Source organism: Amphiura filiformis, chromosome 1, assembly GCF_039555335.1.
Source record: "Amphiura filiformis chromosome 1, Afil_fr2py, whole genome shotgun sequence".
NCBI lineage: Eukaryota > Metazoa > Echinodermata > Ophiuroidea > Amphilepidida > Amphiuridae > Amphiura > Amphiura filiformis.
The window spans coordinates 5,043,441-5,069,210 of NC_092628.1; the positions used below are offsets into that span (position 1 = coordinate 5,043,441).

The 25,770-nt window shown below is 37.4% G+C and overlaps 1 protein-coding gene across 1 annotated transcript in view; it reads left to right on the forward strand.

Moving 5' to 3' along the window:
* Positions 1–25,770, forward strand: part of LOC140154037 (uncharacterized) — a 137,029-nt gene that overhangs the window by 89,030 nt on the left and 22,229 nt on the right. The window contains exons 31-46 of the mRNA XM_072180150.1: positions 491–610; positions 848–958; positions 5,647–5,757; positions 10,804–10,914; positions 11,854–11,973; positions 14,595–14,708; positions 14,912–15,031; positions 15,459–15,578; positions 16,031–16,150; positions 18,615–18,728; positions 18,852–18,965; positions 20,386–20,499; positions 20,623–20,736; positions 24,185–24,298; positions 24,517–24,627; positions 25,373–25,609. Of these exons, the coding sequence (XP_072036251.1) occupies positions 491–610; positions 848–958; positions 5,647–5,757; positions 10,804–10,914; positions 11,854–11,973; positions 14,595–14,708; positions 14,912–15,031; positions 15,459–15,578; positions 16,031–16,150; positions 18,615–18,728; positions 18,852–18,965; positions 20,386–20,499; positions 20,623–20,736; positions 24,185–24,298; positions 24,517–24,627; positions 25,373–25,609 (1,965 nt within the window). The remainder of the gene's footprint in view (positions 1–490; positions 611–847; positions 959–5,646; positions 5,758–10,803; positions 10,915–11,853; positions 11,974–14,594; positions 14,709–14,911; positions 15,032–15,458; positions 15,579–16,030; positions 16,151–18,614; positions 18,729–18,851; positions 18,966–20,385; positions 20,500–20,622; positions 20,737–24,184; positions 24,299–24,516; positions 24,628–25,372; positions 25,610–25,770) is intronic.

Sequence of the window (25,770 nt, forward strand, 5' to 3'; positions counted from 1 at the left end):
GCACGGGTTTATTACATAGAGCTACATGGATTGTACAACACTACCTCGGCTAGGGTGTAGGAAATCTTGGTTGCAGTCGTGGCCCCGTGGTTTTATAATAATAATAATAATAATAATAATAATAAAAATAATAATAATAATAATAATAATAATAATTAATAATAATAATAATAATAATAATAATATAATAATAATAATAATAATAATAATAATAATAATAATAATAATAATAATAATAATAATAATAATATAATAATAAAAGAGATTTATATAGCGCATCATACAGAAGTCTCGATGCGCTTTACAGAGCACTCCATACATATAAAACTAAATAAGTGAACAAATAACCTGACAGAATACACCTTAATTTACAAACTACATCACTTAGGCTACACCATGCATCCCTCACAAGGAATAGAGAACACAGCAGAACGAGAAAGAAAAAAGTACGTTGCTGGAAATAAATATCGAGTATATTTTTACATTGCAGGTTATGATGCCAATGAATGCTTATCCAGCCCTTGCCTTAACGGAGCAACCTGTAATGATAGAGTAGGATCGTATGCATGTACCTGTGCGCCAGGATGGACTGGAGTTGATTGCGAACTGGGTAATTGTGATAGAAATTTCAGAATTTATGCACACTGTTTCATTAATAACATGAATAATTGTTTCATTAATAACATGAATAATTAAACCAGATATGTGTTCGTTTGAAACAACAACTATACTTTATTCCATCTATTTAAGAGTTTTGAAAATATGATCAAAAAAACCTGTAAAAAATCTGCGAATGTCGAAAAGTCATTGATAATATGATATTTGAAATTTTTATTCTGCTGGTCAGACGTTGATTACTGCGCAAGTGTACCATGTGTGAATGGTCTATGTGTGGATGGAGTCAATCAATACATATGTAGATGTAACTCAGGATGGACAGGCACTAACTGTGATATTAGTAAGTACCCGATGAAGCTTATATGCTATTACGACAGTTTACATGCGTCGAACATGAAGTTATTTTCATTCATTATTTCATTAAAGAAATAATACGATCGCGTAGTGCCCATTTATTATAGTTGCCATGCTGTAGCTCTATTGTGCTATTTCAGTTGAAATCCATACACCCGTTATGGATTACATGACCTTAAAGCCTTGTTCACACAGTCGGACTTAAACCACTTAATACCGGACTTAAATTACGTCGGTAATAGTATCGGGTATAAGTGGCAGTGTGAATGAGCGTCGGATATAACTATATCCGACGTAATGTGGTTTAAATCCGACAATTTAAATCCGAAGATGACCAGGGTTAAGAGCTGTTAAGACCGATCGAAACGTTACGATCGGTAATAGTAATTACGTGTGAGCACTGAACAGCGCTTTTGGGCTGTCGGATATAACTGTGACCTTTCACCTTTCTGCGTGATTCAGCGTGAAGAACACTTCCGGGTTACATTAAATCACTCGCGCAACTGATTTGAAGCAGAGTATAAATAGTGTGACCAGTGAGAGATAAAACAAAATCATCATGGATGCAGGTGCGAATATCAAACGCAATAGAGGAATGAACTGGCAAGAGAAGGAGACATTAGCTCTGCTGACCATTTCCGGTTAGTTATGACCGGTAATAGCTCGGATATAAACACGTCGGACATAGAGCTATTGCCGACTCGTCGTGTTCACACAGTCGGACTATTACCGGACTTAAATTACGTCGGTAATAGTATCGGATATAAGTGGCAGTGCGAATGAGCGTCGGATATTTAAAAAAATTACTATATCCGACGTAATGTGCTTTAAATCCGACAATTTAAGGCTGAAGATGACCAGAGTTAAGAGCTTTTAAGACCGATCGAAACGTTACGTCCGGTAATAGTAATTACGTGTGGACACGCAGCACTATTGGCTGTCGGATATAATTGTGAGTAGGCCTATATCACTCGCGGAAACTTTTAAGCAGAGTAATTTATGGCTGCAGCTGCAAATATTAATATAAACTAGCGGGATGCTGGCCTTGCCGTTTAGATTTTAAAGGCGAGTGGTTAATCACTCGCTAGCATGATTGTAGGCGAGTGGTCGAATTTTCACAAATATCACTTATTTAGGAAATAATCAAGTAGAGTTTCTGTCTTGACACGGTATTTATGTACATTTATGTTGAAATGCGCGCGAAGCGCGCTAACATTTTTCACTTCCTGCGCCTGCAGGGAGTACAGCATCGATTAAATACTGAAATGGCTGATTCAGTGGCTGATTTTGGGTGATTCGCAGCGAGTGATATTTAGTGTCTATGGCGAGTGGAAAATCGCTCACTAAAAATCGAGTTTGGGCGAGCGGCGGCGAGCGAGAGCGATCGCTCGCCTCAAACGGCAAGGCCTGGGGATGCGATTATTTTTTCGGACATCACCGTTAGATGAGTAAATGGGAGCGTTCACTATAACAGGAAGAATTACTGAATAGGTAGAATCATTGAAAATGAACATTAAAATCTTTTTTTATTTGCTGCTTGTGATTTCCCGTTTCCATAGAGGGGTCAATTGGAATGACATTGGCTATACTCAAAATTTGGAGAGACACGGAAAGTATTTCTGGGATAAAAAAAGCTTTGGGAGGAGATAGCCACGCTATTACATGACAAGGGGGGTCCCGATACGGTCGGGGAAGCAGATACCTGTAGTGATAAAGGCACTGAAAACTCTCCATCGCACCCTCCATGATCGGGTGAAAAATTCAGGCGCAGGAGCAATTGACCATCCTTATTGGGATAACCTACACGAGTTTCGGGGGGGTAGCAAATGTTAACCCCAGAGGGTTAAGTGGGGGGCAGTATGGCCCTGGATGTAGATGGAGATGAAATTTATAAAGCCATAAGCATGATAACAGAAAGGCATGCAATTGCATTTTATAAGATGATTAGGGGTCCCAAATATATACGGAAAGAAAAATAGGGGTGTCATAAAATATTTTTGATGACCAAAATGTAGGGAGTCACAACACAGCATGACTACAGATAGTGTGTTTATTTTATTCAAAAGACTGATGCCTGGTTTTTTTTTTTTTGGGGGTGTGAACGGTGGGGGGGGTCATAAAATATTTGCTGCCGAAATAGGGGAGGTCGCAATTTTATTGAAGCCGACTTTTTGTAAATTTGGGACCCCCCACCAAGAAAAAAAATAGCATGATGATGGGAGTCAGTGTAATTTTTTTTATTTTTGTCATTTTTTCAAAGATGTCCACCATAGTAGGGCCTACATGTATAAAATGCGATATAGAGCTAAGTCTACTGTAAAATGGGACTACTTTGTCAAACTAAAATAATAATAATAATAATAATAATAATAATAATAATAATAATAATAATAATAATAATAATAATAATAATAGAACCTACATAAATACAAAATTGGTCTTAATTTTGGAACTTTTGAATTTGCATTTTTCTTACATGACATACCTACAGCATTGTCTGTAATTTGTTCTAAAGAGGGGCGTTTATTGAAAGTGAATTTTCAGTGAAAACATTTAAAATCGGGTTAAATTTTCTGATGATGCTCATGTAGAAAGAAGAGATTTATGACCGGTAATAGGCTTTAACGGACATAACACGTCGGGCATACGCTGGCGAAGTTACGTCATTTATCGGATTAATTACCATAGCAATAGGTGAAAACAATTTTGAACATTTCGCGCTGTACTACAAGCAGGTTGCACTCATCACCTGTATGTCTGCAATCATAGATTGAATACAATACCGGTCTTTTCAAAGATACTAATCTTACAGGTGCAACTAATCAGCATGATTCACCTATTGCTATGGTAGTTAATCCGATTATTACGTAACTTCGCCAGCGTTTAGCGCTATTGCCGACAAATGTGGACGCACTAAGGGATTAGCGGAAATATTTAATTCGATCGGACATAAGCCTAGATAAAATATTACCGGTAATAAGTGCATGTGTGAACACAGCTTAAGCTTCCACACAGGGATTACATGGGTGCCTCCGTTTGAATTCTACACCCTCTGTGTATGAGATTATGGTCATGTCTCTCATAGGGAGTGTATAGATTTCAACTAGAATAGCCCATTGTGCAGCAGGAAGATATCCAAACTGATCACATGATGTTCCCTATTCGGACAATGGTCGAGGTCCATTTTTTCTTTCAAAACTCGAAGATGGTAGAATATAAAATGTTCTATACATGTGCGAATTATAATGATTATGCGAATTATAATGACTATTGTCTTTTTATATAAATCAAATCAGATATTGACGATTGCGCCTCCACACCAGGTTAATATGTACACGTGTCAATGCCCGACGGAGTTAACAGGACTTTTTGGAATTTGATAATGAAATCACCACAAAAAATTGATGTATTTTCATTTTAATGTTAATCAAGCACATCTAATATCTGAATGGCCTCTTATGTAGTATACAGCCTGTCTCAAAAAAAATTGTGCAAGTGAAAAGCGCCCTCTCTGGCAATTAGAAAATACCGTTGTGACATGATGCTTACATCAACGTCAAGGGCGTTGTCTCAGCTCTCAAATGCCGTTTGTTCTGTTCAATTTGCTTGTTTTAATCTCGAGGTATGTTTAGTTAAAGACGAAAGGGTGAAATCACAATTGTGCCACTTTTACTACATGTACTAGGGAAGAGGACTTATATGTAACAGTGATAGCATCAAGTTTATCAAGAGTTCCTTTGTAAAATCAAAAGAATGTATCAATTACACAATACAAACATTTTCTGACCGTTTTTACTGTTTTATCATGATGCAGGAATGATGATTCTCTTTTTCCACTTAAAAGAGATTAAAAGATAAATAAATATTTCACATTCTGCTGTAAAAATTAAATACATGTGCATGTCAATGATTTTATCATGGTAAATACTGTCCTCTTAGTCACATCAGACATGTTAAAAGGCAAACAAATATTGCGCACTTATAGATGTTATAGGTTAATGAACGCGTATTACTTGTTGGGAGAGACATTAGACAAAATAATGCACGCTCGCTGATGTTGATGCGTCTAATGCATGCGCCCCGAAAGGGGAGTGCATTAGACGCATCAACATCAGCTATCATTGATTTACATGTACAGCTCTCTTCCCTAGTAAAAGTGGCACAATTGTGATTTTACCCTTTCGTGGTTAAATAAATATATCTCGAAACTGGAACAAGCAAATTGAACAGAACAAACGGCATTTGAGAGCTATGACTGCGCCCGTGACGTTGATGTAAGCATCTTGTCACAACGGTATTTTCCAATTGCCAAAGAGGGCGCTTTTTACTTGCACAGTTTTTTTTTAGACAGGCTGTAGAACTAACTGAAAAATAAATTACAAATAGTAACAGATGGATGGTTTATGTCTTCGTGTAAATAAATAAACAAATAAACAACAAATATAGTAAGCCTTTACAATATGCAAATATAAGATGCTCCAAAAACGTAGTAAAGTAAAGCTTTTCTAAAAATTAGTTTGTAATGTTTTAAAAACGTGTTATTTTAGAGCATGGCACTAATATTATTAAACCCCCACATATGAGTAAGCATGTAAGAACCTTTTTGAATGGAGAATATCATAATGTTCATGGCAACATGGATATTTGATTTTTGTTTCTTTTACGCCTGCTCAGATATTGATGACTGCGCAAGTGCTCCATGTGTGAATGGTGTATGCGTGGATGGAATCAATTTATACACATGTGTTTGTGACTCGGGATGGACAGGCACTAACTGTGATACAAGTAAGTACCTGGTGAAGCTTACGACAGGTTACATGCGTCGAACATGACGGTATTTTAATTCATTCATTCTTTGCATTCCTTCCTTCCTTCCTTCATACATTCATTCATTCATTCATTCATTCATTCATTCTTTCTTTCATTAAAGCAAAAATCGTAGCTCCATTGTGCTATTTGAGTTGAAATCCATACACCCCTGTGGATTCCATGACCTTAATCTTCCACACAGGGGGCGTAAATTTCAAATGGGGGTCACCTGAATGGGTACCTCCATTTGAATTCTACACCCCATGTATAAGAGATTAAGGTCATGTCTTCAACAGGGTCTATGAATTTCAAGTGAAATAGCCCACTGTGATGCTGTTCCCTATTCGGACAATATTGTGGAGGTCCAATTATCTTAACCTTTTTCCAAACCTCGAAAGTTTAGAATATCGTTATGAATTTGGCAGATTGACGAATCGAGAATTTTGAGCAAATTGAGTTTATGTATGCTTATGATTACGTTTCAGGTTATCTTTTATTTCCACCAAAAATTAATGCTACATCATTCTCCCCGACGTAGACATTGGAATTTTGATTTGGACGAATCGCGCCTAAGTGCGATAAATGAATTTGGCAAAGAGACGAATCGTATGCTTAGCTGTACACATCAGGTTGATCTATAGTATTGTATAGCTGGAAACCCCAACTTGTCTATATTAAATGCTCTATACTGATATATTTGATACCAACGTATAGCTGTAGGTATCGTCTACCCAGTGATACAAAAATAAGCCTATGAAATGGAAAATCCCAGAAAATCATACGCAAAATATAGGCCAATATTTTCTGCTTTAAAATCCTCCATTTTTCCTAAATGTTACAAGGATGACTATTTATAATTTAAACATCAAGTTAAGTCTACATAGCCTCAGGACAACCGATAATTTCTACACAAAAGCCCCAAATCAGGGATGCCTGCTATGGTTTACACGTAGTTGAATGCGTATTCGACCCCGAATACGACTCTCTGCGCAGTGTTAGAGACATTTTATATTTATAGTTTATAGTTGTAGTTGTAGTTTATAGTTTTAATTGTAGTTGTAGTTGTAGTTATAGCCATTTCAGAGGGAGTATGTAACTTAAATGGAACAGCCTTTTTTGGGGGGCAATTTCAGAGGGATTATGTAAATTAAATGGAACAGCCATCAATGGGTATGTAATTTAACTGGAACAGCCTTAACCCTTCACGCTGGTATTTCCAATTGTGATATAATACGATCTGTCTGTTTAGTCCTACGTGTGTGTGGGGTGGATGGGTGTGTGGGTGTTAGTAACAATATAATTCACAGGTGCTATCTGTGTACATATTTTAAGCTGCTTTCTTTGATGAGAAACGGCCCGCCCTTTGTTTTAACATTTGGGGCCCTGGGGCCCATAATATTTGACTTATGAGGCCCATGTACATAATTATGTTGAAATATAATTCTCTAGTGCTATCAGTAGACTCAAGCTGGCCACTGTAGCTACTTTATTTACTGAGTAACGGCCGGCCCTATGTTTTAGCGTTTGGGGCCCTGGGGGCCAATATTATGTGATATATGGGGCTCATATGTACATATAACAATGTAATTCTCAGGTGCAATCTGTGTACAAACACTGAGCCATTAAGCTGCTTTATATGATGAGAAACGGCCGGCCCTTTGTTTTAACATTTGGGGCCCTGGGGCCCAATATATATGACTTATGGGGCTCATGTACATATGTTAAAGTATGATTCTCAAGTGCTATCAGTAGACTCAAGCTGGGCATTGTAGCTGCTTTATTTACTGAGTAACGGCCGGCCCTATGTTTTAGCGTTTGGGGCCCTGGGGCCCATATTATGTGACATATGGGGGGTATATATACATATGACCATATAATACTAAAAGACCTATCTGTGTACCAAATCTGAACCCTGTAGCTACTTTATTTGCTGAGAAACGGCCGGCCCTTTGTTTTAACATTAGGGCCCCTGGGGCCCAGCCTTGAACATACATATGCCACATATGAGCCCTAGTGATCTTGTACTTTTAGAGCTAGCCTTGTCAATCTGTTGCCCCTTATTTTTAACATTTGGGGCCCTGGGGCCCACAATATATAACATATGGGGCTCATGTATACTTGTAAATATAGAGTACCCCTGGGGCTATCAGTGTACCAACACACGGCCCTGAGGCTGCTTCATTTGATGAGAAACGGCATGGTTTGTGTTTTTACATTTGGGCCCCTGGGGCCCGTGACCTTTGACCTCTGGGGCCAAGATGGGCAAAAGGCACTTCTACGGGGTAGCGCCCATAAGTGTACCACATATGGGCCCTGGGGCCCTTGTAGTTTTAGCGCTAGCCTTGACAGAATGATGTGTTTGATAGGAGAAGGAGAAGGAGAAGGAGGAGAACTAGAAGGCTATATATTTGTACACAAATACGGCTATACCCGCATGTTATCGGTGTACCCAAACTTACAGTCCTTATTTGCCGAGGACTTAAAATAAAGAAATTGTATGTGTAAAAAGTGAAAGTCCAAGTCACAAGCTTCAATTGAATGTAGGTTGCACTGTCGTAGCACTTAAAATAAAGAAATTGTAAAAAGTCCCTCCCAGGGAGTCGTCTCTCTTACTCTCCATAGGTTGCTGTTGTCAGTCTCTCTTACTACACAGTGATGCTATGCAATATGATTCAGGGGAAACTATTCCATAGCGAGTATGTAAATTAAATGGAACAGCCATTTCAGAGGGAGTATGTAAATTAAACGGAACAGCCTTTTTGGGGCCATTTCAGAGGGAGTATGTAAATTAAATGGAACATCCAATGGATATGTAATTTAACTGGAACAGCCTTAACGCTTCACGCTGGTATCCCAAACTTACAGTCCTTATTTGCCGAGGACTTAAAATAAAGCAATTGTATGTGTAAAAAGTGAAAGTCCAAGTCACAAGCTTCAATTGAATGTAGGTTGCACTGTCGTAGCACTTAAAATAAAGAAATTGTAAAAAGTCCCCTCCCAGGGGAGTCGTCTCTCTTACTCTCCATAGGTTGCTGTTGTCAGTCTCTCTTACTACACAGTGATGCTATGCAATATGATTCAGGGGAAACTATTCCATAGCGAGTATGTAAATTAGATGGAACAGCCATTTCAGAGGGAGTATGTAAATTAAACGGAACAGCCTTTTTTGGGGCCATTTCAGAGGGAGTATGTAAATTAAATGGAACAGCCAATGGATATGTAATTTAACTGGAACAGCCTTAACGCTTCACGCTGGTATTTCCAATTATGATATAATACGATCTGTCTGTTTAGTCCTACGTGTGTGGGGTCAGGGTTGTGTGGGTGTTAGTAACAATATAATTCTCAGGTGCTATCTGTGTACAAATTCTGAGCCCGGACGCTGCTTTCTTTGATGAGAAACGGCCCGCCCTTTGTTTTAGCATTTGGGGCCCTGTGCACATAATATTTGACTTATGATGCCCATGTACATAATTATGTTGAAGTATAATTTTCTAGTGCTATCAGTAGACTCAAGCTGGCCACTGTAGCTACTTTATTTACTGAGTAACGGCCGGCCCTATGTTTTAGCGTTTGGGGCCCTGGGGCCAATATTATGTGATATATGGGGCTCATATGTACATATAACAATGTAGTTCTCAGGTGCAATCTGTGTACAAACTCTGAGCCATAAAGCTGCTTTATATGATGACAAACGGCCGGCCCTTGGATTTAACATTTGGGGCCCTGGGGCCCAATATATATGACTTATGGGGCTCATGTACATATGTTGAAGTATGATTTTCAAGTTATCATAGACTCAGGCTGGGCATTGTAGCTGCTTTATTTACTGAGTAACGGCCGGCCCTATGTTTTAGCGTTTGGGGCCCTGGGGCCCATATTATGTGATATATGGGGATTATATATGTCACAAAATATGGGCCCCAGGGCCATAAACGCTAAAACATAGGGCCGGTCGTTACTCAGTAAATAAAGCAGCTACAATGCCCAGCTTGAGTCTACTGATAGCACTTGAGAATCATACTTCAACATATGTACATGAGCCCCATAAGTCATATATATTGGGCCCCAGGGCCCCACACACGGAGGACTAAACAGACAGATCGTATATCATAATTGGAAATACCAGCATGATGCGTTAAGGCTGTTCCAGTTAAATTACATACCCATTGGCTGTTCCATTTAATTTACATACTCCCTCTGATATGCCCCCAAAAAGGCTGTTCCGTTTAATTTACATACTCCCTCTGAAATGGCTGTTCCATTTAATTCACATACTAACTCTGGAATAATTTCCCCTGAATCATATTGCATAGCCTCACTGTGAGTAAGAGAGACTGACAACAGCACCCTATGGAGAATAAGAGAGACGACTCCCCTGGGAGGGAACTTTTTACAATATATTTATTTTAAGTGCTACGACAGTGCAACCTACATTCAATTAAAGCTTGTGACTTGACTTTCACTTTTTACACATACAATTTCTTTATTTTAAGGCCTCAGCAAATAAGGACTGTAAATTTGGGTACACCGATAACATGCGGGTATAGCCGTATTTGTGTACAAATATATAGCCTTCTAGTTTAATAACTGTAAACTATTTTTAGGACTACACTGCAAGCCCTTTGCTTGAAAATGTTTCTGGCTTCCAAATTTGATTTTAATTTAATTATTAACTTGTTGTGAAAACCATCGAAATGGTATTAAGAACACATTACTTGTTTTTATTTTACTTTTACTTTTACTTTTTTGAATTGATCCACATTTCGAAAATGTGTTGACCCAATATTGGTTAAGATAAAGATATAGATGTAACGCAGGGTGGACAGGCACTAACTGTGATATTAGTAAGTACTTAATGAACACAATGTACTTGCGTCGACCAAATGTACATTGGCCCACTTTGTGTTATGTTCGCACGTGTCTTGTACCGCGTAAAATGAACTTTCATGCTTATCTTCAAAGATTTCATTACAAAAGCAAAGTTATGATATTTGATTTTTTCCTTGTCATTCTGCTCAGACAATGATGACTGCGCAAGTGCTCCTTGTGTGAATGGCATATGTGTGGATGGAATCAATCAATACACATGTAGATGTAACTCAGGATGGACAGGCACTAACTGTGATATTAGTAAGTACATGATGAAGCTTAAGAGAATGTCCTTGCGTTGAACATTAAGCTATTATTAATCTATCATTTATTGGAGAAAGTCCATTGCATAGGTGCTATTGTAATTACAATAGTGACAGAGATACCTTTGTACACCGACATCGCCTGGTTAATAAACAGCAGAGACACTAAAATGAATGCACGGGAATGTGCTATGCACGATTTGATATTCAGACGATAAATCTTTGGATACCGGGGTAGAAAATGATGAATATCTCCCGTAATTTTTTTATTCTAAAGAAGTCATATTTTTTCCTTGCACTTGAACATATGTGTTGAAACGATATGATAGTCGTTATCTTGCGTCTTGAGAAAGAACCATGCGTCTTGAACTCAAAATTCTGATTTTATATGTGCCGAACTATAGCGCAGCGTAGACTAGCTGCACTCACTCGTGGAGGCAGTCTAAAAGCAGATGACCTCATGGCGTATACATGCTCACTCACACACATAGAGGTCAGTTACCAGGCTATTGTCAGTAGTCTTAGTCGGATGTCCCTCCGCTTATTATGCGTCTCAAAACTATTAAGCAGGTTGGAACAAATTGGCCATGTCTGGCTGTGGATTCAACCTACCATGGCGATTTCTGCCATGAAGATATCGGGGCGATGACACTGTGCGTTGATTAAAGAGGTTATAATTAAACACGGTGAGGCAATACATGACGTAACGCAATGTTCGTTTGCCGAATAAATTAGCGACAAAGATGTACATTTACTGTCGGACAAAAGGGTTCCGGCATTACATTTTTAACTGACCTGACAGATTAATAACGCTTTATCAGACAGGCGACTGTAAATAAGTGTTCAAAAGTGTTTGAGATCTTGCATACATAGAAAATGTTGATAGAAACAAACGTTGATGCAACGAAGTACCAAGCATATTTTGTTTACATCGTAGGTGATGATGCCAATGAATGCTTATCCAGCCCTTGCCTTAACGGAGCAACCTGTGAAGATAGAATAGAATCGTATACATGTACCTGTGCGCCAGGATGGACTGGAATTAATTGCGAACAGGGTAATTGTCATAAAAATTTAATTATGTTTCATAAGTGATCATGAATAACTAAAAACAAAATGTGTCTATTGGAAATAACAGAGTGTTGTACATTTGTACATGGTTCAGAAATCATTGAATCTCTACGATCACCCATCACCCCATAGTGCGACAATTTTGGAGCATGAACCATTTTGTTTAACTTGCGTATTGTTCAAACCTTATCTACTACACCAAAATGGTCTTGGTAACCAAAAGGTGCCACCTCAAATCCAACTTCGGTCAGTCATACCAATTACCTAATTCAAACGTAGATGTATTAAATGTATTACAAGTGGAAAGAAAAAATGAGAAAAAAAAATAAAGCAATATATAATAATTAAGTCTGCATCTTCCTTTTTAGCATGAGCAACATGAAGATTTTTGCCCATATAGAGTAAAATTGCAAACCTTTCCTAAAGTCCACGCACTATCCCATAAAATAGCTAACCACTCCTTCATTTGGGACTTAAATACTAAAACCGGAACAAAATATGCTCGCCACCCCCCCATGTGAATACTTCTGCCATCACTGTTTTAACAATGAAATTTGCTTTTTCTGAACATGCTGAGAAGTAAAAACAAATATTTTTATATAATACGCTGAAAATATGAGGTGCTTTGAGATTAACACAGGCTAAACATAAAACAACTTTCCAAGGCAAATTTTGGCTCCGAATTTTGTTGAACTTTCATTTTGTCCGAAAGGCTTTGTGCAGCATGTCATCTGGTCACCTTGCTTGTTGGGGTGATATATATATTGTAAATAAGTGGCACTTGCAGCGAGAATAATTGCGGAAAAATACAGACACAGTCGCCGGTTATGGCAATATTTGTAACCGCGGTTGGTGAAATTTTACTACAACATATCATCATCATATTATTATTATTTTGAGATACGGACTTAAAGGGGGGAAGAGAAATACTCGGTCTCTTTTAGCTTCTTTTAACATTACCATTATTTACTGTTAGAAAATGACCACAATTCTTACCCACTGCTATTCTTCTCTATTTGTCGCTTATTTATTGCTATACAATAATGATTATCAATGAACTTCTCAATATTTTATGATATAGGACATATTTATTCATAGCCAAATCACGTAGAACGCTAGTCAGTCGATGGCTATTGTTAAACAAGACCCACTCAGTCACCATTTAATAAGGCGCTTGAAACTATCGAATTCGGTGTTGAAATTAGCAAAAAAAATTAAGTTACACCTTTTCATTATTTTCATTTCTTCGGTAAATGTCAGCAGAAAGCTATAATGCTTGATACTGTATATTTTTTTCAAACCCTGATGTTAAACTTAGGTGTAAAATTTAGGCTTCTAGTGTAAAATTTTCGATTTTTACAGACTACAGCTTACCCCACGAGCTTTTTTGGGGTCAACGTCTTTGCTTTTCAATGAAGCATAATTCGCTAACGAAAGATATTTCCCAACTTTCTGAAGCACGTCATATAACGCTCATAGTTTTTCGGTTTTGATTGCACAATTCTTCAACTCCTACTACCAATTTTGTAAAAATCAACTCGCGAATGTACCCATGGATGGATGCTTTTGCAAGTACTGGTTGGGCATTTTGGCAGTTCAAGTGAAAGAAGGTGAAATCAAAACGGATATTCTGACAAAACTATAATATATAGACCCACACGATGCGCCTTACAGAGGTGGGAAATTTCTTTCTTTAGCGAACTATAGTAGTTTGAAACGCAAAAAAAATAATTCCGAAAAAAGGCCTGTAAAAATCAAAAATCTTACACTGAAAGACAGAATTTCATGCCTAATTTTAACACAAATTTTTTTAAGGTATATCCAAGCACAATGTTATTTCGGAAGGGAAAAAATATTGCTTTATATTTGACCAAGAAAATGAATTTTATAGCAAAAAGGTATATCTCTAAATTGTGCTTATTTCCACATGTATCGATCGATCTTTTAGCCCGACTATGCATAACAATAGAAGCTGGTCAGTACCGTACTGAGTGAAACTATGCATATAAAACGCACGAGCATTGCACAACAGCTTCTTACTTATTCATGAGCCTCATTTGATTGCATGATGATAACAACTTGGCTGGCTAAGTATGAATATACATCATTGTACAAAATGAAGCCATTTAATGTATGATGTACGCTAGTGCGATAAATAAGGTAAAGTAAGAACAAGATCCTGTATAAACAGTGATCGGAGTGCTCATCTCTCGGCCAGACTCCTCCATGTAATGTTGCTATAGGGGGTCGCTACAACTCCTTCACAGCGAGTCTGTTCCCTTCCCAGCATTTAAGAATGTCGGTACCCATTTAAACACCTGGGTGGAGAGGAGTAATCGAGATAAAGTGCCTTACTCAAGGGCACACCACGATGGCATCGCCGGGGCTCGAACCCGCAACCTGCCGATTATGAGTCAGTGCCCGTACCGCTCGGCCACCGTGCTCCCTGATTGATTGATTAGTTGATTGATTAATTGATTAAGTGATTCATTTTGACTGATTCATTTGTTCATTAATTCATTGACTCGAGATGATGAATGGCTGGCTACATGTTCCTTCAATTTGTTTTAAAATATTTTGTATGTTTGCTTATTTTGGCTCCATTAGATTATAACGAGTGTCTTTCGCAACCATGCCGTAATCAAGGACGATGTTTGAATGACATTAACGCGTACAGTTGTATTTGTCGACGGGGATGGACTGGAACTAGATGTGAAACATGTAAGACAACGGAAATGAAGGAATCGTGATAGAATAGTAGCGTAAAGGAATTAACTGAAATTCACAGGCAATCACCGCAACCCCCGTCAATTTAATATAGATCGTTATAGTTTAATTTGTACTGTTTGGCCATTAAGGTAACACCCGATTTTGCGAGAGTGCCTAAGTTAATGGCTTCAAATATGCCTTTTTATATATTGCAGCTCTTGATGATAACCAATGTCTATCCAACCCATGCCTTAATGGGGCAACCTGTGATGACAGAGAAGGATCGTATACATGTACTTGTGCTCCAGATTGGACTGGAATTAATTGCGAACTGGGTAATGTTCACTGAAATGTGTAACTTTATAAAAGGTCATAATATGAACATAAATAATGATTTTTAAAAACCTTGTTTATTTCTTTGGTTCAGGCTGGGGCTGCGCAATAATGGGGGAGGGCTAGTAATTTTGGCAGATCAAAAGGAGGCAAGCGATTTGGCACACATTTAAAAAGAAGCCTTAGGAAAACGGTACAGACACTTTCAAATATTCCTACTTGCTGCGCTATCATTTTAACTATATCTAGACCACAAGGTATGCAAATCGCAAACCCCAAAAGTTTTATTGTGCAAAGGCGATGGTGGCAGAGATTATTTTTCAGGCTGAGAGGATGGTAAACAATTTTTAAAAGGCCAAGAGAGTGGGGGCAAGCAAGTTTTGGCATTATAAATTTCAAACATAATTAATATACATTTGCCTTTTTCAGATACTCGTATAAATGAATGTGACAGCGTTCCATGTCTCCATAATGGTATTTGCATAGACGGAATCGGCGAATATTTGTGTATATGTGCAAATGGATGGGAAGGCCCCGTTTGTGAAATTGGTTAGTTGTGCAATAATAAAATCATTACAATGAATAATATACAAATCATCCAAACGTTTTTCAACAGATTATAAACATGTATAAAATAACAATATCATCTGATCATACATGCTTTAGGTACAGGTGGGCGTCCTTGGAATGTCTCTTTTGCAGTCTTTAGAAGCGGGTCGTAAACGCAGCTTAGAAAATAAAATCGTAAAACTAATGAGCTTAATAAAGAGTCTAGAGTAGTGCGGGAAGCTATGTAGTCGAAATAAGATGAAGAGGGAGCAAGACTATGACCAGAGAGGGGGAAACATATTCAAGTTTACGATCCACTTTATAGACTGGAAAGTGTCTCGGGAAATTGGATCAGATGACCATAACATTATTATTAAAAATTCACTTGATTTTGTCAAGCAGACCTGAAATAATGTATGTATTGAATATTTTGATGTTTGTTACTTACCAAGAAATTAACGAGTGCTCTTCAGAACCGTGTCAAAATGGAGGGACATGTATAAATGGAATTACCGAATACACCTGTCAATGTGGTGTAGGTTATACAGGAACCAATTGTGAACAGATCCAAAGTAAGTAAAGTAACTTCAAAACAGTTCTTAAATCCATGATCTAAATTTATAAAGCTAAATTTATACTCGATCGCTTTTGCAGAAAAGCGATTCTCACGCACGCTCAGTGTTTACTTCCGTTTTCAGAGCGTCAAGCCGATCAATCGATACAAATCGCTGAGGCAAAAACGACGTCGCTTTTGCAAGTTGATGTCTTGACGCAAGTTGAAGTCTCAACTTCAGAGCGATGACGCTTGACACGTGAATGCATCAACCAATCATTTCCAACCAACATGACCAACCGAATCTATAAATTTGCTTAATTTATCTTTCTCGATTATTAACTTTCGGTGATGAATTAATTCAAGGTAATAATTATTAACAGCAATGGATGTTATAAAAATGTATTTTGTGGCATTTAGAATATTATATTTGTCGTCTGCAATCGCTATCATCGTGATAAGTATAAATGCAAAAGTGATTGCCAATTGCTTTCCATAAGCAGTATATCGCAATTGCTCGGCGATCGAGTATAAATTCAGCCTAACTGTAAAAAGTTAAGTACATGGGGCAACCCTTAATGCATGTGACGTCATTGCTCGGCAGTATGCGCGCGAATTATGGCAATTTCCATTGTTCTTTGCCGTGCAGTGTGCGTACGCATCGTAGTTTGCTAAGGGCACGTGCATTTTAAATCGCCCGCCACATTTCATATAGTACAAGAAAACCATTGATCAGTGTAGCGGCTCGTTCAAGCATATCGATAGACGAGTCCCTCGCCGTTGTGGTAAACAGTGATGTCAAGTGATCTATATGCGTATTTATAACAGCTTCGTTACTTTTTGTGCAGACTTTAGATAATTAGAAGATCAATAGTATTATAGTAAAACACAATACATTTCTGTTAACTGTATTTCGCAACCTTTTGACGCTTTTTGTATCTTTTGTAAAACATGGCAGACAATGACCGGATAATTGTGGGAAATCCCAAACTTTAGTTTTACCTTTCTGTACACATAATCTACGCAAAAAGTTTTCGCACCATAGAAAGTAAAACAAAATGACTGGGGATATATGGGCCCCTTCAAGGGCACCAGTGTTAATATAAGGTTTTTAATTATGATCAAAGTTAAACCCTGGTACCTGCGTAGCTTGAACAATGAGAGACTTTACCGAGTAAATATTTGACGGAATAAAATGCATATTCTATTATACGGTTATTTCGTTATTGGCCAGCCCGTCATCCATTGCCCTGTGGGGCTCTTCTAAATTAGATCTTAAAGGCCCATCCAGTTGACCAGGCAAACTTTCAGGGGCAACCCAATTAAGTAGGCTTAAAATATAATTAAGTCAATGTTCACCTCTATACCACCAAACTTTGCACAGCTCCCAACTTATGTGTTTTTCAATCATGTTTCACCGTTGTTCATCACCGATTAACAACGATGCGTCCACGTCGTCTGAGTGGTTTACTTCGCAAGCTAAAGCTGCCCGAGCGAAGTAAACCACTCAGACGCGCCGGACGCGAGTTTCAACGACGAAACAAGCTAAAGATGTCTAATTCACATGATTCTTTCATTCGGAATGTCCGTTTGTCATTGCCACTCAAGCTTACAAAAAGATTGCGGTATTTCTCTGTTGATATCAGCAATAAAACTAAAGGGTAAAGCGGTAATATTTAGCTACTATCGCGAACATAAGAGAGTTCATGTTTAGGCATATGTTCCAGGCATGACGAAATTTTACGCGCTCATGCGTAACGCGTACGCGTAACCCTGCTTTCGCGTATACGCTACTGAACTGTGGATTCATCACGGATTAACAACGGTTGGCTCCTGTACAAAGGTATAGGAAGAGTTGTTTATATATTTATCAGAAGTACACCACTACAATTATAAGCTGTAGATCCAATTCAAAAGGGCTAAAAAGATATCTATAACACCAGCAACCAGTTTAGCTGATTACTGCTGCCAGTTTAGCTGGTTACTGCTGCCTATATAATTATGTACGTTCTTGTAAGATTAGTCGTCACACTAAGACTTTATTTATCTTTTAGGGTTTCTCTTGTTGTCGTCCCATTTGAACGAGAAAAGGTATAATTCTAAAATAACAACATATTTTACTGTTGGCCATCTCCTCCATGATTTCTTTGCTTATCATAATTTTATAGTTTGATCATTTTAAGTGAATTATGGAAATAATTTATCTTTAACGAGGCCAAAAATAATATCTCACTTTAAGAAAATTAAGTTACCAAAAACGTAACAAACAACAACAACAACAATCTCAACAAACAAACAAACAAACAAACAAACAAATAAACAAACGAGAGGACAATGCTGACGACAATTCAGCAAATGTTGTCAATTTTATCACGGGCATTATTGATTTAATAGGGCTCAAATATTTTAAGAAAATTTTTTAGATTTTTTTCTCACTATTGTACAATATTAAAGAGTAATTTAATGGTTGTTACTTTAACCAGATATTGCCGAGTGTTCATCAGATCCATGCCAAAATGGAGGGACATGTGTAGATGGAATCAATGAATACACATGTCATTGCGACGCAGGTTATACGGGAACCCATTGCGAACAGAGTAAGTAACCATATCATGCAAAGGTAAAGCAAGTCAGCACTTTGTGCCATGTAATCATTTAAGTGAAGCAGTGCACCAAAATATCCTGAAACTAGTGAAGCATATATATGTTTCTTTTACAAGATATTGACGAGTGTTCATCAGATCCATGCCAAAATGGAGGGACATGTGTAGATGGAATCAATGAAATCACATGTCATTGCGACGCAGGTTATACGGGAACCCATTGCGAACAGAGTAAGTAACCATATCATGCAGAGGTAAGGTCGTGTGTCTCGAGCTCACCACCAAAAAAGGTGGCGACGTTACATTTTGCCAAAGTCGACTCAAAACAAATGATGATATCTCTGTCAAGCAAGAAGTTATCGTCATGCTTGTGGTCTCTTTTTATTGCTAAATAAAATGCACTTTCAACCCTGTAAGAAGAAATACTTGAACTTTTTTAATACTGACACTGCTTCATAGAATTTAGAATGGGCAGGGTGGCGGTGGTGAGGGATGTGGTTGTGAGGGATGTGGTACACACAAACTCTATGGGATTGGTATTTTTAGTGCGTAATCTGCTTCTGTAAAGGCTGTAAATTGGATTTGGATTATATTTAGCATCTAAAAGACTCATGGCCTTACAGCTAAACAGTTCTACTAATTGTTTTTAATCATTTATGATTGGTTTAGTCTAGAAAATACAAACTTTTCCATACAAAACTACCCGTTGTCATATTAAACACTGTAGTAAGTACATGCAGATGTCTTCAAAATCTAAAAGTAGGCTGTAAAATTTTAATTACCTATCCTATCATAGTCAACGTATAGATTTTCTGAAGGAAATTTGACGAGGAATCTAAATATGGACATATTTTTTCGGTATGGGTTAGGGGAAAATGTTTAGGTTCAAAATATGTTGAATTGTAAAAAAATCTAACATACTTTGGGACACCCTATATTCCAAGACTACCAAACAGCTGTGATTTTGGTTTCTTCCAAAGTCAATTGGCTCTCCATATCCTCTAACCAAATGAATGTTGGTTACTTCCAGTTTATTACTGTAAGTTGGTAATAAGCAATGCATTGGGTGACCCATTTTTTATCAAAATCTTTTTATTCCACCCCGTATAACCTGCAGGTCACCCTGTATAATGAGTTGAGATATGTATATATTTGAATTGCTTATGCCTTCAGCTTTCCAAAAATGTATACATTTGCTAGTTTAGGGTTGATGATTGTCGAGATAATCTAATTAGAAACCCGGTTGGTGTAAATATTCATAATATTTGTCATGTAACGCTTAGGGTGGCGAGTTCAGGACACACGGCCGTAAAGCAAGTAAGCACTTTGTGCCATGTAATCATTTAAGTGAAGCAGTGCACCAAAACATCCTGAAACTAGTGAAGCATATATGTGACCGTACAGCACGAATGAGCCGTAAATGTCCTCAATTGTATTCTGAGTTACAGTGTAAAATGGGCATGAATGTCGTATTCATAGGTACCTCAATTTGGTGCTACGTGTACCTCATTTAATGAGATACACGTAGCACCAAATTGAAATACCTATGAATATGACCTTCATGCCCATTTTACACTGTAACTCAGAATATAATTGAGGACATTTACGGCTCATTCGTGCTGTACGGTCACATATATGTTTCTTTTACAAGATATTGACGAGTGTTCATCAGACCCATGCCGAAATGGAGGGATATGTGACGATGGAATCAATGAATACACATGTTATTGCAACCCAGCTTATACGGGAACCCATTGCGAACAGAGTAAGTAACCATATCATGCAAAGGTAAAGCAAGTAAGCACATTGTGCCATGTAATCATTTAAGTGAAGCAGTGCACCAAAACACTCTGAAACTATTGAAGCATATATATGTTTCGTTTACAAGATATTGACGAGTGTTCATCAGATCCATGCCAAAATGGAGGGACATGTGTAGATGGATTCATTGAATACACATGTTATTGCGACGCAGGTTATACGGGAACCCATTGCGAACAGAGTAAGTAACCATATCATGCAAAGGTAAAGCAAGTAAGCACTTTGTGCCATGTAATCATTTAAGTGAAGCAGTGCACCAAAACATCCTGAAACTAGTGACGCATATATGTGATGCGATCAAGCAAAATCAGTCGGAACTCGGAAATATTAAATTTTCAGTTTCTTATAGGATTGTAAAAATCATTACAAAGCTGCATTTTGCAGAAAACCCCATTGAAAATGAACAACCAGTTCCAAAGATATGAGCAATTAAAGAGTTTCCAAAACAATAGAAAACAAAAGGAAATATTTCCTTTATTAGGCTATATCTCAAAATCAATATTTCCGAGTTCCGACTGATTTAGCTTGATCGCGTCACATATATGTTTCTTTTACAAGATATTGACGAGTGTTCATCAGATCCATGCCAAAATGGAGGGACATGTGTAGATGGGATCAATGAATACACATGTTATTGCGACGCAGGTTATACGGGAACCCATGCAAACCCATCCCAACAGCTCCTGTACCTCAGTCAGTTAGCTTGTCTACCGATGCCCCACTCCTTTCCACATCTGGGATGGAGGTTTTATAGCGTTAATTATGTACGCAATTAGGAGATTATTTTGATTATATTGATTATATTGATTATATTGTAATTGCATAACATGCAGCATGCAAGAGCATCAGAACCGAAAATTCAGGTGTCCTGAATCAATATCGTGTCCTCCCGCAACTGTAAAATCACTGGCGTATGACCATTACAAGGACTCATTGGTTATTTTTGTGAGCCATGTAAGAATGTAGTTGCGCAAGGCCACTCCCTAAAAATAAGTAGTACAATTTTGCTCTAAGCCCTTGGGTCCAAATATAAGAAATTGGGTATTACTTTTCCGTAACCCAAATGCAAAGGCTGTTACTTGGATATTCTAATTATAAGACCGGGATCTTGTGCTGCTACTGCTACCGTACATGTCAGCTGCATATATGCCCTGGGAATAGTGGCTTCCAACAGGGCAATGTTATCTGTAAAACCAATTAATTTAACACATTGGGTAGGATGGGGTCTGGAGTGGCCAAGATGTTTTTCAACTCCCGAGTCGAGATTAATAAATAGGAATGGCGCGAGAGCATCATCCTGTAAAACTGTAAAACAGATCGGCAGTGTTGCCATCTACCATTACCAAACGTTTTGAGTTGTTGTATGTGTACTTTTTTTTAATATGGCGTTGACTTCAAGAGGAAGGTGGTGTTGAGACTTCAATAGGAAGCTGGTACCGGTAATCTTGGAAACCATCCATGATCTGCTGGGCACAGCTTATCCCTTTGGGACATCCCTGTGGCCCCTAAAATTTGCATTTTACTTAATTTTACTTACTCAAGACGGTATGTCATATCTATGTCAAGCTAGACTTTTCTGAAACTATGATATCGTCACCCTCATAACCAAAGTGCCTAAGTCATTATTACATGTTTCTCATTTGCAAATTTGATTTTCTGAGTAATAAACCCATAATTAATAAAATTTCCAGCCGCATTATTTGATTTTCTGAGTAATAAACCCATAATTAATAAAATTTCCTGCCGCATTCTTCATTAACGTGTGGAATACATCAAAAGAGATGAATTCCACAAGTTAAAGAATGCGGCTGGAAATTTGATTAATTTTGGGTTTATTACTCAGAAAATGAAAATTGCAAATGAAAAACATGTAATAATGACTTAGGCACTTTGGATATGAGGGTGACGATATCAACAAAATTACTTTCGTATGATTTTAATCTGTTGAGCTTTGATTAGTTGACCCTTATACAAGCCTAGTACCACTTTTAATTGGGCGAAAGTCTTGAATGCGTTTTATTATCTCTTTCAGCTTCAATGACACCTCTGTCACTTTAGATGAAGTATCAGAGTGCCCTGTTAAAGGGCAGGTCTATAGCAAAAACAAGTTTATCTCTATTCGAAGAGAATAATTATTACATTACAAGTTGACACTTGTTGCAATTTTTTTGTGCGTATTTCTCCTGAAAAAGGAGAAATTGTGTGGGTAAAGTTCAGCTTCGTACGTGTTCTTCCCCCGTTTGAAGCGTACGTGTTTTCCCCCGTTTGACTGATGACGTAGGTAAATGAAGCGGACACTTTATCGTGCTCTTATCATACAATCACAATCACTTTGACAAGTTTGACATTAGCAACAATGAGTTGTACTATCACTTATCATAACAATGCTGCATAACAATATGCACGCTATTGTTCTCTTTCGGGAACAAAGCCCACACAGTAATTGTTACTATGCGTTTGCTTTATAATATTTCATCCTACTGAAACTATAGCATTACAATATACAGGGAAATCAGATACATGAGTTTGTGGACTAACACGGTTTATATGCTAGTCTCAGATGAAATTCTAAGCTCAAATTATGTATTTATTTTTTAAGCCTAATATTTCTCATGATATTGATATACATATGAATTGTAATATCACATTTGTCTAATATATAGAAAAGAAGCGGCTGATTTTATCCATATGTTCTGTGAACAACAACAGTATACGTTTTGTCCATTGAGAGCGTTTATAGTCCCTTTTCTCACAGCGGACACATCTCATTTCATGACGTCACCGGTTTTCTAGGCCAAATCTGTCTCGTTCGAAGGAACTCACCGCTTAAGTTGGTTTTTGCGGAATATCAATTTTATTTAAACGTCTTATTTTCTCAAAAAAGGAGTCATTTTCATTGTCCTCATAATATTAGCTTGCCAATGATATGATGTTGATTTTGCTATGCCCTTTAAATTCTTAACAAATCAATGATTTCAGATTTATTTGCCCTATTGCATTCACACACACGAACCTCCTCTGATAGTGAATGAAATTTGTCCAGCGTGACGTGAAGGGGTGTCATCGTAGCTGTCATCGTAGCTGAAACGTAGAACGGAAATTCACAGAATCGTCACAAATGGCATGCGCGTATATAGAAATCAGCTACGGAGGGGGGATTTCTTGGCGAGCTAAGAAACGATCATGAAACACGCAAAACTGAAATGGTCAAAATGAGATTTATCTCATCAAAATCACATGCACACAGGCGTTTCTCTTCTCTTCTCTCTTGTACTTAATTTAAGGTATACGTATTGTAACCTTAGTTTTATGATATTTTCTTGCATAGCTGGTTTGTACAATTTGTGTGTTCTTGCTTTGATGTATTTTTGCTCTGTAAAGCGCTTGGTGAACTTTTGTTGTCAGGCGCTCACAAATATATTTTATTATTATTATTATTATTATTATTATTATTATTATTATTATTATTATTATTATTATTATTATTATTATTATTATTATGTAAGAAAATGTTGGTTTTGTTTAGTAGGGTGGTGGTGCTAGGTACTTGTCTATAAGCAATAATAGAGTTAAGCTGTCAAAAGGTAATGGTTATTTTAAAGAGCAATAAATATCTATTACTTTCCAAGATATAAATGAGTGTTCTTCAGAACCTTGTCAAAATGGAGGGACGTGTGAAGATGGGATAAATCAATACACCTGTCAGTGTGCTCCAGGATATACATCAACCAATTGTGAACAGAGTAAGTAACAATAATGTAGCCCAAACATTTATTACAAGAAGTTATAACTTTAGTGGGTCAATTGTTGGTTATTTTTCTGGTAGGCGATCACAGTAACGGGAACAATACATTTGAAGTACAGATAAGTGCTTATTATAATGAATTGAGCTCCAGAACATAATATATGATTAAATATGAATCTAATGAGATGCTTGGTTTTTAAATTCTCATTTTTGTAGCCATTGATCAGTGTGCATCGTGTTTTAACGGACAATGTCGGACTGATACCAATCCATACACCTGCATGTGTCATCCAGGGTGGAGTGGTGTGGACTGTGACAACAACAGCGGTAAGGAGAGACGAAAGTGTGGGTCACCTGTTGGTGTTCAATTAAACGTCATGAACAAAATAGAGTGTATGTGGGTGTACAAACACCCGTCTATTATTATTACATTGAAATTTAAACACATTTTATCTTTTCAAGGGGATATTCGATGACAAATAAAGTTTTTAGGGCCTACGTTACGGGCATAATGTATAAAGTACAATATTGAACATGTACCCTATTTGACCTTTTTACATAATAGATCGGATTATTTTATTATATTAGTTATTTCATTTATCTTTAATTATTTGTGATCTTCATCTATGGCGTTTCTTTTTTAAAGAAAGTTTTTGTTTGTGCTCATAAGATCAGCTGGGCGGCTGTTCTGTGAGAACTGGGAGGTCCCCAAGGAGTTTTGACCTGGGTTTACGTAATGATTGATCAGGTTGTGCCCGGGGTCGGAACTCAAATGGGTATGTCCATTGTTGATAACTATCAAAAAATATCAAAATGCTCAAGCGAGTTCAAGATATTGAACCTGGGCGTTCTTTCGCTGTTCATGACCTATATATTTATAATATAGGCTAAATGAATAGGATTCATCACTTTATAAGCCTGTTTCAAAATTGTACACGAATAAAACAATAGTTGATATCATGACGGTTAGTTACTCTTACACCAACATGACTATCCTGTAAATAATTCTACCTATCATGATTAGAATATGTACAAGATAAAGAATTGTTTTGTTATGTTTTCTAACTTCCAGATGATATCATTATAGTGGCTGATAATGCATTATCGAAGATATTTGTTGGCCCAATTAACTCACTGCAACTGACTGAAATCACCCTCAATTCAGCCTTATATCCTGCAGGTGTGGAGTTTGATCCTGTCAATCAAAAAATATACTTCACAGATTTAACCTTTGGCTCAATAAATCGTTTCAATCTAGATGGTACAGAGCATGAGTTTCTTTTTCTCGGTTTTCTCAGCGACAACAAAGGTATGTTTACTTTCGTAAAAAAATCCAAAAAAGTTATTACCCCCTTATTGCGAGACAATAACTTAAAATATATGCATTCAATTTTAAAACTGAAACACTGGAATTGTGTATACTTCGTTTGTCTGAATAGCTCAACATTTGTAGCCATGGTGCCTGCTTGA